The sequence below is a fragment of the Anomalospiza imberbis genome, chromosome 4 (assembly GCF_031753505.1).
Source record: "Anomalospiza imberbis isolate Cuckoo-Finch-1a 21T00152 chromosome 4, ASM3175350v1, whole genome shotgun sequence".
In the NCBI taxonomy this organism is placed as follows: domain Eukaryota; kingdom Metazoa; phylum Chordata; class Aves; order Passeriformes; family Viduidae; genus Anomalospiza; species Anomalospiza imberbis.
The window spans coordinates 31,116,657-31,134,835 of NC_089684.1; the positions used below are offsets into that span (position 1 = coordinate 31,116,657).

General features: G+C 38.8%; 1 protein-coding gene across 7 annotated transcripts in view; it reads right to left on the minus strand.

The window, feature by feature from the left end:
* The window catches only part of SLC10A7 (solute carrier family 10 member 7), a 138,353-nt gene that overhangs the window by 45,510 nt on the left and 74,664 nt on the right, over positions 1–18,179 (minus strand). For 6 of the 7 annotated variants that reach the window (XM_068187789.1, XM_068187787.1, XM_068187788.1 and 3 more), the window contains one exon: positions 2,826–2,861. In XM_068187789.1, coding sequence (XP_068043890.1) covers positions 2,826–2,861 — 36 coding nt within the window. Of the gene's footprint in view, positions 1–2,825; positions 2,862–5,887; positions 5,912–18,179 lie in introns of those variants that run through there. The other variant, XM_068187795.1, reaches the window with a different exon arrangement.

Genomic DNA, 18,179 nt, shown 5'->3' on the forward strand with positions numbered 1-18,179 from the left:
GGTTTTAAGCAAGCATACAGAAACATGTGAATTGTGTGCTTGATTCCACTATGTGTTCACCAGGCCATATGCATCAAGGAAACTCAGAGGAAAACTAGAGAGGTTCACAGAAAAAAAAAGGTTTCAGCAGTCCAAACCACAGACTGTCACAGGACATGAAACTCGAGGTTGCACATTCAGCTCTTCTAAATATCTACCACTGGATAAACTGAACCTTCAGAGAAGGGAGACCTCATCTTAGCAAACTGTGCTGCTGGACTGACCAGAATACTGCTCTTCATCTGTGAAACCCTCAACAAAGACCTCAAGAAGTTTTAAATATTTACATAGCACAAGAGCAGTCCTCAGGTTTTGGGATCTGTGACAAAAACCCACAGGTTTTGTAACTCCCCTCATCCCCAGACTAGTTTGTTTATCACTCTGATGACAAAGCAATTCATGTGTGTATCTTCCTCAAGAAGAACAAGTTCAAGTCATGTTACAAACCACCCAACAATTAATGTGAATTTTACACACTTCTCATACAAATCTTTCCAGGGCTGGCAGGAAGAACAGAGACATGATTTGCCTTCCTGTTCTTGCACACATGAAGTTTTATCACCTCTTCTGAGAAGAGGGAATTATGGGGCAGACTATCTTGTTATCTGCCTATAAAGACACCAAAGAAAAGAATTTTATCTTGCTTGAAAAGACACACAGATCTTTCCTTAACATTCCAGTTTCTGCAGAAAATACCCATTTTGACTATTCAGTGCACCAAACTCAGTGAGGTAGAGCACGGGGAAAGCTGCCAGTGAGCAAAAGTAAAAAGAGCTGAAGTTTCACTTAGAAACAAGGGCATAGTTTTCTGAATGAATGCCTGTGGAAGAAACAGCTTCTATATACAGGAGAGAAGAGGATTGGAAAACAGCAAAGCAGATCATCCTGAATCAACATATTCAATGCAAGAATAACAAAATACTTGTCTTTTTTTAAACAAAAGTTATCTTTTTCAACCTACAGTAAGTCTATGGTCCCAGGTGTACTGAGAAAGCTTTGCTGATGTGTATCAATATATATAATATGGTCAAAGCAGTTTGTGTGTAAACACAGCTACGTCAGTGAATTGCAATTTGCTCTAGTAAAATAAAACTCTTCCCACACAGTTATACTGAGGCAGTAGTTGATGTTACAGCCACTCTCACAGTGCTATTTATCCCAGTTTATACTGCTATATTCGTATATAGCCCATATGTTGCTTAAGCATCCCTGCTATAAACAGTGCATCCCTTGCATGCCACTTACAAATTGTTTCAGACCAACTTCTCACTTCCCCCCCTTTCCAGTGTGCTGACTTACATACTGTCCCAGAGTGCAAGGCAAGATGTATTCCATTTGCCATCTGTATGGCAGCTGTCTTCTGTTAAGTGGGCAGTTTTTCTTATCTCTTCCACAACCAATCCTCCCTTCGGGTGACATCGGCTGTTAATGGCCTATTGAATGTCACTGCATGACTGATAAAAGTTGCAGCATCCCATTGTGAGATGCTCTGCCCAGAGGGAGGAGCCAAGCATTCCTACCTGGATACAACCTTGAGTTTCTGGAACACCAGTATGGCTTCTCCACTGGATTTCCCAGAGGAACAGCTGCCTCTTCCACTGGATCTTCAAAGGAAGACTACATCCTTTTACAGGATCACTGCTCCAACAGAACCACACCTGACACTCCACGAGGACTGCAGCCACAATTGCAACTGGATTGCTGCCAACACCCTGACTAACAGGGTGTCAGGTTGTATCCTGACTCTGTCAGTGTTGTTTTGGTTTACTGCATTGTTTATTTTATCTTTTTCTTTTCTTCCTTAATAAAGAACTGTTATTCCTGCATCCATATTTTGGCCTGAGAGCCCCCCTTAATTTCAAATTTATAACAATTCAGAGGGAGGGGCATTACGCTTTTCCATTTCAGGGGAGGCTCCTGCCTTCCTTAGCAGACACCTGTCTTTCCAAACCAAGACACATACAAAGCCAACAGAAAGACAAACTTAAAAGAATATTTATGTCTTCCTTGAAATTCTTGAAGTGCTTCACAAAGCCATAGCCCTCAGCAGCTTGCACCACACCACACCAGTTATCCTCAAGCCAGCAAATCCTCAAGCACCAAGACTTCCTATCTCACCGGGGATTTACTAAACACCACCACACACCTGCAAAAGCCTCTCCATTGTATGCTAATAGCCATGCCTTTATAAAACATGAAGATAAAGCTTGGTGTCCTCCCTTTCTCTCTACCACGAGCTGCAAGGATCCAAGGCCCTCACTGAAGGGCAACAATTGAACTAACAGGAACGAAACAGCATTACATTTAGTGATGCACAGGGGCTCCAGTAATTTGTCTTGTCTCTACCACAAAAATACCCATGGGCTTAGTTGCCCAAAAGCAAGGCTGTGTTTATCTGAGTAGTGCTTTTCCAGTTGTTCTCATCCACTTCAGATCAGTGCAATCCTGTCCAGCTCCTGCAAGTGAAAGCACGCCAAGAGCTCTCCTGAGTTATCTCCTTACCTGGCAAGTGTTTGTATTTTACCCAGCCTGACTAACAGCATATGATTTTACACTTCTTTAAGAGTAACAGCTTTTGGTCATCTTAGATGAAGTGTAGGTGGTGTTTGCATACACTATGATACATTTTGATGGCCTTCCTGGGAGGCAGCTAATTTCAAATATTGACCAGAAAAATATTCTTCATCATTTATGCATTGTGAAAACCATCCAAACTTGCATCTTAAACATAACATCTAATAGGGGCAAGATTACAGTAAAAGATATATTAATATCATGATACTTACAAAAAGCAAAAGCAGAAGTGGAGTTATAACAATGCCCTGGAAGAAACAAACAAAAACATTATGTTAGTCAGGGAGGCAGAAAAATATTTACTTTCTTACCTTAGTACATGGAAATACACAAACATAATTGAACATCATAGAAATTAAGTAACAAGCTCAATTCGCTCTTCACTGAGCATGTTCTTTAACATTTATGCAGCAATCATTTTATAAACTACACTCAGTACCAAGTACCTTTTTTTAACTTTTTGCATCTAAGTCCCTCTGTTCTAAAATATACAGATATATATTCTGATACACAGAAATATAGATCATTTATTTAAAAAAAAAGACATATTAAAACTCTCCCCTCAGTGTGCTCTATCTTAACTTCACTAAGCAGCTCCTCCTCAGGGAGAGACTTGATCAAGTCCCATGCCACTCAGTCCCAGGTCCTCTTCTGAGCAGAAGCTGCATCAACTGTGATGAATTAGGTGTCGTGACTGTGTAATGTAAGCAGATATTCCCCAAGGAAATGAGCTGAGATCTCAAAACTCATTTCACTTGATTAGACTTCATGTCTCACTGGTAGAAGGCAAGTCTTTCATCTAATTTAATCACACAGGACCACCTCAGCTTTCCACATCCCCCAGGCAGATGCAAGCAAAAAGATTTGTTGTCTTCACTGACAAGGAACAGGTTTAAAGCTGATGATTGGACAAAATAGAGGATTTTAAGTTTCATGAAAGCAAATCTTAGAATGAGTTGTTTGGGATGGGAGTTAATATGACATGCATCACTTTCATAGCTGCAAACAGCAATTCCCCATCACCCTTCCATCTGACTTCAATATTTTATTATTGCTCAATAAAATGAGTCCATCATTTAATGCACGCTAATTCATAGAGCTGGCTCAAAACTTCTCTAGGCCAGGAATATTTTTCATCCAGATAGGTCACAGGAATAGCTAGCTTCTCAGCTATTCACAAATTATTTTTAAAGGACCAAGGTCCAAAACATGCTCACATTTATCTAAAAGGGTATTTATTTTATGTTTTATTTAGCTGCAAGTGAAAAATAATTGAACAAAAAAACCAAGTTGTCCCCTACTTTTCACTTAACTTGAGTAGCATGGCTTTACTTCAATCTCTTGGAAGAAAATATAAAGAAAGACTTGAAACAACTAGTTTTGTATTTGCTTTCTGGGTCCACAAAAAATCACAGATCCAGATGGACTATCAGTCACAGAGAGTTCCTATTGTGTTCCTAAAACAAAGTGCAACAAATAAATGCCACAAATTATAGCAGACAGGAAAGATCAAGGAGGCAACAGTTAAGCTGTGCAACTTGAAGCCTCTGCAGAATTTAAAAATGTATTTCAAAATAAATAATACATGCCATATCTGACTGCCCCACAGCCCAGCTATCCATAATAATTTATCTTTTTGCAAATGTCACAATTGAGATAGATCATAAAAGACTGAAAAGAGAAGTAGAAGCAGTAAGAATTGCTTCAGGGAGTCACTCACTATTTACAGGAGGTCTAGACCAAAATGCAGATAACAGATATAAAGAAATATAGGTGCTCAAGTACAGCAGCTGGAGAGGAAGAAACAAAAGTTGAGGAAGGGAGGAGGCATCAAGGGCTGAACTGACATTTGCATACAGCAGAATCTATGAGGAAGAACTGACTGCAAGATCTGTGTAATGCAGGGAACAACACAGTTACTGCATCAGAGCAACCAAACTCCAGCTTTTAGGGATGGCTGCTACAAGTACCTGAGCCAGACCTTGCCCTTTCCCCATCCACAACTACACTGCACACCCCAAATACCACCAGACATTACCAAGTGCCTGAGTGTTCCCTTAGCCTCCTCCAAGTTTGGGATGATAGAAAACCACTGCAGCAGGGTTCCACCTTCAGGCTTTTGCATAGGTGAGGAGGAGCATGGATGGAGCAGGAGTTGATCTGAAAGCATCCCATACTCCAACTGAGCATTGAGTGTAGGAAGAAGAGAGCACAGCACCAGCTTGAGAGCACAGCCAGCTCTCCTCTGAACCTGAACAAACTCCTTGATTCAGCACCATTAGCTATTTCTTATGTGCTTCATGCCTCAGTGAGGTTTTCTATGTTACAAAAAAAAAAAAAAAAAAAAAAAAGCCAAACCAACCCAACCTTTCTCTTTATCTTGTTGATAAATCAAGATGGTGTCCTTCCTCCTTGGGATGGGAGCTGTGACTTGCTACTTAATTACTTTAGAAGCTTGCTGATATTAACACAGTGGGCAACAGCCACTGCTAATTCAAAGCATGTGCCACAAAAGGAAACTGCACCTCTGTGACAGTAACACTTCTTGCAATTCTGTAAGTGGAGAGTGAGAGAATCGTCCTATACATCATAAAGAGATTCCTGAATGAGCATGCTGCAATTCTAGCATTCAAAAGGTCAATTTTAGCAATTTGTTACTAAATTTTGCTGTTAAACCCGGTGATCTTAATAATCAGAAGTGGGTTTCCTGTTGCCTCACCACAGAAAGGATTTACAAGGTTGAACTTTTCCATTTGCAACACACACACAATTCCCTGGGAAGCTAAACAATTACCTGACAGAACAGACAAGTTCACATTTAAAAATAGATGCTGTTGCTGAATCAGAGTAATTTGATGCTAATATTTTATGTTGATAGGGAGTGCCAGTTTGAAAAACCACAGGGTTTACATTAAAACCAAAGGGTTTTTTTTCTTCAGTCAGTAGTGCAGTGGTGGCTGATGGTTTACAGGGGCAAGCAAGGCACGATTTATTCAGGGAGGGAACCTCTGTTACCCAACCCACTGATGGAACTGCTAAAGAACAGACTTTGGGGATGCAAAGCCTATCTACAGGTTAACCTGAAAACACTGATGTGCTTTTATGAGCTGAAGCCCTTCTCTTCAGGTTCCTGCTCCAGACATGAAGAAGGGCTTACCCAGCCATGGTTTATGTGTCTAACAAAAGGCATTACCTTTCCCTGCACACAGCACCTTGCTTTGACACATCACCTCTTCACTAGGAACATGCTCCTCATTGTGCTCGTGAGCATTATGTGATGCATCTCAATTCATACCCACTAAAGAATAACAAATAACTTCAAATCTAAAGCCTACTGACAGAAAATACAGGAGACAATTTACATTTTGAAGGTAAAGCCCAAAGTCTGATTCACTAAGAATAAAGAAAATGTGGAAGAAAACAGTTACTCCAGAGCCCAGCACACTCTACAGCAGAGGCTTCACGAAGATGAAAATATTCTAACACTGGCGCTGTAGCTGCTTTCTAAGATTGCAACTGGCTGAGAAACACAAAAGAAGCTAAAAATTAAAATAAAGATGACCATTTCTAAGTCCATTGGATACGGAGACCATCAGAGAGGAAAATGGAACTAAATTTGACAATGCTTTTCCCTGCCCTGCCAGGCAAGTGCTGTCAAATACATAGTGTATGGAGACAAACAAATTGTAGATTAGCACTTCCAGCAAAAGCTGAGCATCTGCCCTTGAGAATGCAAGGTCATTACACAGTTTTAGCATCTTCAAAGTTCGGGTGGAGTGTTAGGCTTCCCAACTGCTGCCCACAATGGAGTCAAAGTTGTAAAGTGACTGCGTTCGCTATCTGCAGAAAAACTTTCAAGAAATCCATTTACACCTCTGATGTGAAAGACTGACTGAATATATTTCAATGATTTTAGTGGAAAGGGCAGGAAAAAAAAATCTCAGCCTGACATGAGACACTGATACAACACAGGATTCTGAAGAGTCAGATACTTGGAAACATCTCCCCACAGTAAAGATCATGAAACCAATTTTATTTAAGAGAGTTTAAATACAGGTTTGTGTGTGCAAACATGTACATGAACACACATGTAAACAGCAAGGATGTACTTGGAGATCCCTTTAATTGTTATTTGCTTTGATTAGATAAAATTGCTAAGAGGTTTTCTATAGGTTCCATCCAGTACAGCATTGCTGTAGAACAGGTATTAAGAGGTGCTTATCCTCCAAAAGAATATATAAAATCAATACATGGAATTGGCTGCCAAATCAGACAGGGAAGGGAAGTCACCTAATGAATTTGAAACTATGGTGGCAAATCATTAAGAATGAAATTATGCAAATAGGAAGAAGGAGGTGGGCACAGATCCAGAGGGACACATGGTAGAAGACAAGTAGGGATTATTGTAATGAGGCATGAAATACATGTGAACTTTCCTTAGTTTCCTTTACCCACACATTTCCCTTGCAATTTTTCATCATTCTTACAGGTCATCAATATGACACGCATATGGCAACTGCTAGTGAGAAAAACCTTAACCAAAGTCACATCTGATTTGTCTAAAGAACCAGGGCTAGAAAGGAAATAAAGGGGTTTGTAACCAAGGTTCTGAATAAATGTGTATTTTCTGAAATCAATTACCTACTTGTGCTTAATGCTACAGAGGTTGCTGAATGCTTCATGAGAACAGGATACAAAAGAAGCAGAAGTGTAAGCAGTGTTACATAAAAACTTACAGGGCAGCATTTCCATGCTGCTGATAGGGTAAGGTGTGAGAAAAAAGCTTATGAACACTGGATAATTTCATCAGAAGACAAGCACAAATGAGAAATTAACCTCAGTCTTCTTCTGTGTATGGCAGTGTTTCTCAAACAACTTTACTTCAAGAGTTGCTGGCACTTTTTGGAAAAGAAAGGTCAGCCAAAAAAAAAACCACAATTAGCTCAGTTGCTTAGAGTATGGAGTTAATAACATTAAAAAACCCTGGCCTGCGCACCCCACCTCACCACCCAACAAACAAACAAACCAATGTTCCAAATCCAAAACTGTAGTTTTTATGATTACAATAAGAGTGAAACTTAATGTCAAAAAAAGTGTTATTTCTATTTCTTATGTCTTTTTTTTTCCCTTGATTTTGTGCATGGAAGTGTGTTTTCAAACTTTTTCCTTTATTTTTAACAAGTTTGCAGACAACTTTATAATGTTTTACATTTTAAAAAGAGAACCCTGCCTCTAGAAGATGGAATTTACAGAAATCGTAAGAGCACAGCAGCACTCAGAGCCAACTCTCAGACTATTCAAATCAAGGAGCACAAGACTCCCACTACCCTCACCCCTCAGTCTGATCACAGCTCCACAGTTCCACTTCACAGCATCACCCCTGAGTAAATACACTGTTTATTACCTGTGATACCACATTATTCATCATCTCAAATAAATTGATTTCAAGTGTACTCCCATGTCATGCAGCTTTGCAGTAATCTTAACTTTAAATATCATATATAGAATGCATCCATCTGCTCAAACATGGCTTTCACACACCAAAATTCTCAGCAATTAGCTGTCTTCTCCCTTTTTCCACCTGTCCTCACATCTATGCAGAACCTCTTGGCAGAAACCACAGATGAAGAAAAATCCCCTCTGTGAAATATACACACTTGGTTCCAAACCAGAAGGGCAAAACCCACTAAAAGTCAGGCTGGGACCAGGCAAGTTCTTGTGAAACCACAAGTAGGCACTGGATGCAGTAGTGGCATAACAGAAAAGGGCCTGATAACAATTTCAGAGGCAACTGAGAATTTTACATATCTCAGTTTTGAAGTACTAAATCATTTAAGGAGGTAGATTTCAAGTTTGTAACTGAAATTATTCCAAAAATATTTCAGTGCCTTCGTATTTGGATCCAGTGGCTGCAGGAGCCTCGAGAGACTATATTTTTATGGGTTCTTTAAGCAGCTTTTAACATTTTTCTAAGCATGGCTATACAAGCTATGCTGCTCATTTGATTTACTTAAAGATGGCAGCAAAGATGACAAATTTCTGTTGATGGAGAGGTTGAAATTGGTTTCCACAAAAAAACATGTTTCCCCCATTTCTAACTTTGTCCCCATGTAAATGACATAAATGTTTGACTTTATCTCTTGCAATCTCATAGATAAATTACAACTTTCTCATATTCTTGTAATTTCAGTCATTTCCCCAAGATGCAACTTGTATCCCTGTGTTGCTCCCCCATGGACATCACAGAAGCTCCTGGTGTCAGATAATTACTTGCCTTTCGTTTTCAATTCAATTATTTTCAAAATAACTTCAAGTGTAAAAGTCTTCCCTCTTCTGTCAGTTACTCTAATGACATTGTTGGTTTTGAGAAGACTTATACAACTGCAATTATTCAAAATAAAATATGTAATTTAGCTCTTTGTCTTATTCTATATGAAATTACTATTCTGAAAGCTGGGGAGAACAAAGGCTTATGAACTGATGCTTTTGAGGATGATTAATACACTCATTCTCCCCATAATAAATAATAGGAAAATCTGAAAAGATATTGAAAAGAACGTGAAGTTAAGTTCACACATTTTTGGTAAAATGATAAATATTGTAGCCTACCAGGATTACAAACTACAATACAAAATCAAAACTACAATTCTATGTAACCCTAATTCAACTACAGTTAGAAATAAAGCCCACAACAACAGCTGTAACTCATTCAATTAGGCCAATACTAGATTTTAATAACAAAACTGTGAAATTAGAAGCACTATGTCAAAATGGCTTTTGATTTATCAGCAGGGGCAAAATAAACCAGATTTCATATCACCTATAAGATTATGCAGAGGACTTTGTGAGTTGTTCCAGACATTGCATCACCTTTGTTCTGTCATATTAATCTAGTGCCTCCAATTGTGGGAATGGACATTAATATGAAAAAAAAAAGAATGCTATTTAAAAATGTACCAGCATCAGATAACAGTAGAAATCAAAAACATTTCCAGTATCTATTAATAATTATTATTTGCAGATGTTCCTCTTGCCTACATTTTATACAAGCGTGAAAAAATGGAATCAAAAGGAATGTGAGCAGCCAGAGTTCAGTTCTTTCAACAAAACAGATCAGAGAAACAAGAAATGTTGCGATCTGAGCTACCAGCAGTAACACTACCACACTTGTCACAGATGAAGTGTAAAGAATAAATCCAAAAGGAGATAGCATTTTTTTCAGTAAGGTTGAGGGGGGAGTTTCTGGTATCAGATTGAGCATTAAGCCAAGAATAAAAAAAGGGTATTTTAGAAAGGCAAAACTAGAGATAAGCCCAGTTTGCCTGGCTTTCCCAGCAGAGGGCATCTTAAACACATTAGAAATGTGTTTCTTACACAGCAGCAGAACAGTTCAGAACACAGCAGTAAGGACCCTGAAGCTCTAAAGCAACTAGGAAAACTTCTTGGTGCTTTGCAGGTGATACAGGAGTAATATCTGGAATGATGCACAAAATACAACACATGTCTCAATCAGAGGTGGAAATGACTGCTTCCACCAAACAATCTGAAACCATGAGTTAGCTGGGAGCTGGCTGGCAGGGTATGGAACAGCTTCTACAACAGGTGGGATCCCGGGTGCTGCTTCTGGCCACACTTCACAAGTGCTGCACCCTCTCCGCAGCAGCTTTGTGTGCGACGGAGGAGGTTCCAGTGGTCTTCGCTCACACTCTGGAACAGGATCAAGACATACCCACCACACTTGTAACACCTTCCTGTAATTTTTTCTTGTGCAACACATTTAAGTTGGCTCTCTTGTTGCTATCTTCAATGAGTTCAAGGATACTGTCGACCTTGCTGGAGCTACATTTTACCTCTTTCCTTTTCCTCTTCAGTTACTTTTGCTGACCATCACTCCTGGCCTCAAGATTTTATTCCTCTCCTTTTACCTTCCACCTCAATGGAGCCTTTTAAAATTTCATCCTATGCAAACATTTTTCCTAATTCCGGATGATTAAACCATTGTCTGTTCCTATTCAAATAAATTTCTCACGGGATGTCAGCAGAAAACAAGATCACTAAGATTCTGTATGTCAGGATATGGGTTTATACACTGGCATTAAGCATACCTTGGTTAGAGGAGACATAAAGGTAAGAATGAACTTTTCAATCATTCACACCCTTACTATTTTCAGAGTGATCCCTTTGTCTTTGCAAAAATCACTTGGACACAATCTTGTAATTTCTACCACCACAAGCAGGTTCCACACCATATGAGCATGACCTCAGTGGGACTGAGGAGGAAAGGCACAAAGCTTGTAGGATTAGGGTATGTGCACCTGTAAACCCAGCCCTTCCTTGAAAAAGGGTTTAAGATATAATAAGGACATAATAAACTTAATTACATGTGTTGGGGTGTACTTTAGGTGCAAAGTATATTAGTGTAGTGTTAAGGATGCACCACTATTTCTCCTTTGTACTGTACAAAGAAAATAAAAATGTAGTGACAAACATGTTTCATAAGAAAAGGTAATTTTTGACCAAATTTTTAAGTTTGTTTTCGTGAAGAAGAAAGTCAAAAAGAATCTAAATTTCCCCTGTATTTGGATCTATGCCAAGCCACAGACTAATCTGAATTTAAATTACTAAGAAGCCATTCCCAGCAAAGCATGCCAGCCTAAGCACCTCTGCTCCCACAAAGCCATGTGGCACTAGGACAGGATGGCACTAGATGGTGCTGTGGGACCTTCCAGGGAAAACAATCTCCTCATAAAACAGAAGTTATTGTATTGTTCAATTTGCCAGAGAGTTGATTCTGTATTTTGAGACACATTGAAGAGTAATAAGCCCCAACAAAAGAAACCAGAGCCACAGAAATGGGAGAAAGACACTAAGTAAACATTCTGCTTTGACTGACACTGCTTTTTGGAGTAGCTAAGTGCCACTCTTCCACTGGAAGGCTTCTTGCCTCTCCTTCCCAAAGGCTGCTCTACCAGCCTTGCTTTAAAGGGTTCTACATGTAGAACACAATTGAAACAGTCCCAAGTCACAGCTCCAACAGGCAAGGTCCTCACAAGACTATCATTCTTTGGGAGTGGACCTCACCATCCTTTAACAGACAACATTGTGTTCCAGCCAACATTAAAAAAATTATTTTGACACAATAAGCTTTGAATTAACGAAACTTCGAACAAGCTAATCTGTGCATTTACTTTTCCTGCCATGATGATCAGTTGTATAAAAAAAACCCAGAAGCGTAAAGGAGTGATTACAGAAACCTGAGAGAAAAGCTATAGCAAATTCTTGAGAAATGAGCAGTTATAAGCTGTTATCAAAACTGAGTTTACTTATTTCTTTCTATAGGTTTTCATGTAATTGAAACTATTCAAGTAGAACAGGTTCTGTATAAAGACACCACCAACATATAAAGCAAAGCACATTTTGTTAACATAAACACTATGTTTAAATAAACTCTGATCTCCTTCATTCTTCTTCAAGTCAAGAAGCTCAAACAGTGCAAGCATAAACAGTGTAAAAAACCTCCTTGACACATGCAAAAAAATAAAACTTTATACAATGGGCAGGAGTGTTATTCCAATAAAAACCCATAAAGGTTAATTATGCATCAGTAGTACTAAAACACTTCCTTAGCATTGCAAAGGTCTCTTGGTGACCTATTCAGAAATACCACCTAAAACTTATCACTAAAGTGCTGGCATAATTCTCCACTCCCCCAAAATATGGGTTTTATCTGCATTATCCATGAAATGAGATACTATCTCCCTCACCCCAAATCAAACCAACAGCATAGTTTGTACGTAATTATTGTTATGAATTAGATAGGATACATTGGCTTTATCAGAAAAAATGTCTCATCAGCCAACCTGCTACCTGCACTCTGTGAGGTGAGAAATGCCCTCCAAATCCCCCAGGATCCTTCAAGATCATTCCAAAGTCTGCTGGAAAGTTAAGTTATTATCAATTAGTTTGAGAGCAAACTCACTGATACATTCCTCTTTTTATCTTTAGTCTAAGTGCCCTGAATTGTTTTTATTGAAATGTATGACAAAGCTCATTTAATCTGTTTCCACTGTTATTCTCAGGTAGCATTTCCACTTAGCATTGAGTATTTCCAAGGCCAATCCCAACCCAAATGCACAGAAGCCCATGCATAGACACAAACCCCCCAAACCCAGCCCCCAATATGGTAATCTATATTGCTTGTGTTCTGTGCTGCCTGCCTGGCCCCAAGTCATCAATAATGAATAGAAATGTACAGCTACAGCAGTAGCCTGTGTCATGGGCTTGTCAGGGATTTTTGAAAAGGAACAAAAACACAGGTCTGCCATTTGATTGTGTCTTCTTCTGCAAACACAGGAAGGGCAAAGCAAAGTGGTATTTAAAAAGGGGCAATATGATTAACCCTTTTTGTATGAAATGAACAGTTTTTCTTAGCCATATAGATTAGAAAATCGCTTGCAATACAACCAGTATTCTCCTAGGCCTGAGAATTCAACAATAATGTTGATTCTGAACCCAGGGAGGAGAGGGTTTTTCTATTTTAAGATAATGAATACATACTCAAGAGGAGTCAAATACCACAGTTTACACAGAGGGAGAAAGGATTTCTTTTCTTAGGAATCCAGTAAGTTCAGTATCAAATAAATTTTGCTCTTGAAGAAGAAACTTAATGCATGTAAACACATATACACACAGTCAATGAAAGCAATGGCATTATTAAAAAATATGCAGATCCTCATGAATGGGCTAGAATACACAAAAAGAAAAATGGTGGTACTTGCAGTTATTATTTATTTTCAAATATTTCCAAATACATTTCTAAAGACATTATGACTGTGGTCTTACAGAAGTGATTATCTCACATTTTACAAACAGAACACACCAGCTGGTACACTACCAATTCACCCCCCAGGGAAGGTGGGTGGCAGACTACAAAATGTCTACAGGACACACACAAACTAAACTGATTGAAAACTCAGTAGTGAACCCAAATCTTTCTCGCTTTCTACATCTGCATAAATTCCAGAGAAAGTCCTGCATTAATATATTTAATTAATAGAAACATTAAGTTCTGTAGTAGATGAGTACATATTCTCCACTTTGGAAGACTCAACTGAAGATGCACCCTTGTCTTCAAAAAACCTGGAACTAGACAAACTGAGATAATTTATGTAAGAAATGAAACTATATAAACATGAACTTCCAACCTGGCATCAAAAGCAAGACATCTCAATTCAGGCCTTCTTTTCTAGAAGCCAGTAACAAGAAAAAGCAGATGGTTAAAATACAACTGAGGAAAATCTTCAGAAAGCAGCAATCAATAATACAATTTAACCAGGCTGCTCTGCGTTCTGACCTAATGTTATCTTGTGATAACTGTTTATAATGGCTAGAGTGGGATATTACAGTATTCAGCTGAGCTCAAGTGTGCATAAATCGCCGAACATTCGTACATGGGTTGAATATGTTATTAATGACTGTGAATGAGGAAAAGGGACCATAAACCACCTTCTGTGGCAGATAATAAAATAACTGCCTCAAAATCGTAAGTGCACACTAAGGATAAAAAAACTCCAAACCACAGAAATGTGATTCTATTTAAACTAACTGATTAAACTGAGATAATTGACTTACAAAAGAAACTTTATCCTAGATAAAGAATTCCAAGAGTATTTCATAGCAGAAAAAAGTTGCTTCTCAATTCTAATTTTAAATGCACTTCAGCATGACTACACTAAATAGATTTCATTTTGCAAGTTCTAAGAGTCAGTAAAAAGGTCTCTTCTCCTAGTGGCATCTTTCATGGTTTTGCAAGTGCTCAGACCCCCTACTCCAGCCTACTGCCCAAACACAGGTTTGGCAGCACAAACTTCTGCCTTGTTTTGAATATCCCCACGGAGCACACAATCGACTTAGCACGCATTTTAATGTGCTGAATATGCATGTCTGCAACAAGAAAATTGAGGGGGGTGGGGGGAGTCTCATATGTGGTAGAATGAGCCAAAACCTCATTCTTGTTATCAATGCCATATGACCCTTGGAGTATCTTGTGAGGTTTTTTTTTAATCCATCTGCTTCAAACAGGTTGATTTTTTTGGTGTGTTTTTCACTAGATAGAGATCTCACATTCAAGAAAAGGCCAGGGCCTTTTATCACTATCACACTATTGCTCAATTGACACTGGAAAGGTAAAAAAGTCAGGCAGAAGCATCCTAAAGAACTGCTTTTAAAAAAACCACAAAAAACCCAAACAAGAAAACAAACAGGAAAAGGAAAAAAAAAAAAGGAGGAGGGTAGCAAACAAAATTTGGCTTTGTACTTCTGTATGGGCTGTGCCACTCCAACTTGCCATCAGAAGGAGGCTGCTTTTCCCCTCTCTGATATGAATACTGGTTTTGCATTTAAATCATCGGCCATGAAATGTGGGTCTTTGATTCAGTAACATAACAGAATTTTTCCAGAGGGGGAAAATTGTTTCTGAAAACAAAACAGTCCTAGTCTAGCAGAGACTGTCTAGGCAGGGAAGGGAGCTGGTGTGTGAGATAGAACCAAAGGAAGAGAAAATATTTCCCTCACAGCCCCCACAACAAAAGCTTTTTTTGATTTCAGCTCCTAAGAGTTCAAGTAGCAAGACAGTGTTAACTTGGAAGGTGTTTCTATTTTACAGGAGGTAAAACAAGATGTTATCCAAGATTTCTACCTTCCTCTTCTCAGAGCAAGAGTCTTCATTGTACTTTGTCCTCAGGGAACCACAGTTCCAGAGGTGGCTCCTTTGTGACTCTTTAGGCTTTGCCCCAGGTCTTCCCAAAGAACCACTGCCAAGGCTGAAAGTTCACACTATGGGATTAGACCATTTGTGTACTTAAATTTACAAAAGCCTCAGTCCTCTAGATCCAGAACAATTCTCATTCTACAAGAAGACTATATTCCTTTAAAAAGTGGAATCCCTTGCAATTACTCAGTTAAATGATACACCACTCACGTTCACAGAGCCTTGTTAGCTGAAGGGACAAAACATATCCCTAAGGGCTTTGAGTTTTACTGAGGGTTTCTAGGATTTTTTAACCAACAAGAGATTTGTTTGTGCCTATTTTTACGTGCCTAAAACTTTCCATAAACTGTTTCACCTGGTGGGTGGCAGACTGGACTTCTCCACAGAAGTTGAATGACACTGAACTAAATCACTTGCTATCCATCCCTACTCTGAACATGGAAATTGCAGGGAGAGCAGCAAGATTTAACTCATACTAAGATAAATAACTGACACTATTTTCAAAGCAGTTCTCAGATGCTCTGTTTGCCTCATTGATCTAACATAAATCAGTGATATGCAACCTAATAACACATTACACATCCTTGCCATCTACCACTGTGAAAATCACAAAACCAGCTCAATATTACCTGATAATAACTAATAGTTATGCATTACAGGGCAGTTTCAATACCCACATCATGGAAGATTTAAACACCCTCATCTTGGTGTTAAATATTGGCTCTGATTGAAAATGAGAAATACACCTCCTGTCTGCCTAGGAATGAAAAGTATATTTCTTCAGAGAACAGATCCATACCCACCAGTTCATTCACTACCAGTTTATTGTCAGCCCTTTTCATATTAAGTGTAATTTCCATGTGAAAAAGCCACAATTTCTTTGGGGTTTTTGTACTGAAGTCTTACTGTACATTCTCACACAAGTGACAAAGCCAAAAGAAGCTGTTTTGGTTATTTCCATACATACAACTATTTAATTTCTTTTCCAAAGCAGTTTCAGGCAATGCAAATGCACATAATACAGGTTGGCACCACACCCCAATGGGCAAATCAAGGCCCTGTTACTAAAAGTACTAAAAGGCCACAATGTCATCATCCCACTCATTTCTGGATCAGACAAAAAGGATATCAGGCTACCTCATACACAGAGCATAAATAACCATCCTGTAAGGCTAAAAGTAACAATAATTTGGGATGGTCGTTCCCAAACTGCAAACTATCTAAAGACATACTTTTTTTTTTTTTTTTTTACCACGCTGTTTTACTGAGAAGGTACATGAAGTAAAGAGTTGAAAGATTGCTTGCCACATGCCTAGTAGAGCTTTACATGCACACACACAAAAGATAAAACTGCTGAGTTATTTTTTATATAACTTACATAAGAGGAGTTTTCAAATGTAAATATTATACTTAAATTAGTATTTTTTGTTTGCCTACAATCAAAAGCCTCTAACATCACAAATCATGACAACGAGGTGGCCTAGCAACCTAGACAGACAGACACAGGAAGTTCAGTCAGTCAGTAATAAAAAGCTTTGGCTGTCTGGCTTCAGGGAGAAGAAAATTGCTTGGATGATCACTTCAATTCTCTGCTAGGTGATGCACTATTTTATTCTTTCTGATAGCTACAGTTTAAAAGAACTCAAAACAGGAAAATGTACATGTAAAGGCTGAGCAAAGATGTGGACTGAAGTTTTATTTTGTTTTGTTTCAGATTCACACTTTTGAAAGAGCCCAGGGAGCCAGAGAAAGAAGAAAGGCTGTGCCTGACAGTAACAAAAGTGAAACTAGCTGCTTGAGCTACCTGCAGAGTGGCTCTAGGAGCAAGGGGCTCTGCTGCGGGGGCAACAACCTCTGCAGCGCTAGCAGCGTCACTGCAGTGCACTTGCCAGCACAACAAAACATCCCTACCAAATCACAGACATAATTTATTTGCTTATCAGGATTCACCAAAAATACACTGTCATTCTACTCACCAGCAAATCTACATCTAAAATTACCCTGTGGTAAATTTACAGTACTGCTCATGAGAGACCCAAACTTGACCATGCTGCTGAGCAACTACAGCTCCTCCCAGAGAAAGGAGGCATTCTGCCCCTAGCAGGAAGGTTTGTTTTTTTAAAAGAGGTGTTGTCAGAGCTGAGGATTTTTTCTTCACCCTTTCTCACTCTAATTACATCTAGGTAGTAACAGTGCTAAACTCTATGCTAATGCGAAGCTTCAAATTCTTCTGTCATCATGACTGACTTTTCCCTTCCCTAGTCTTCTTGAGGCTCTTTCTTTTCTGCTCCTTTCAGTCTCTCCACAAAATCTTTTCCAGAAAGATTAAAACTACAACCCTTCAAGGAGCTGACTTCCAAGTACCTAACATTTAAGCCTATACCCAGCAGGACACAGAGGCTCTCTGCATTTTTTGTCATATATATGTTTTTTTCAATAACTCTTAATCATGAGACCAAGAAACACCTTCTAACTCCAGTACTAGTATCAACATTGAAAAAACTCCCAACATTAGCTTGTCTTCAGTCCCTCACAACTACTCGCAACTCACTCAGATAAATGGCAAATAAATCTGCTTTGGTCATTTATCCAGCTAGCAGTGATTATCAAGATGAACATTTCCAGATTTGACAAGTAATTGCTGTATTAAATACCAAAAGAGTACATTTCTCAGTAGCTGATGGCCCATCCACAGAATTCTTGTAATTAGCAGCAATAACCATTCTGGGTAAGTGACTATTCTCTTCCAAGGGTATTAGCATCTGCTTACATAAAGGGGTAGTTTTGGCATATTCTC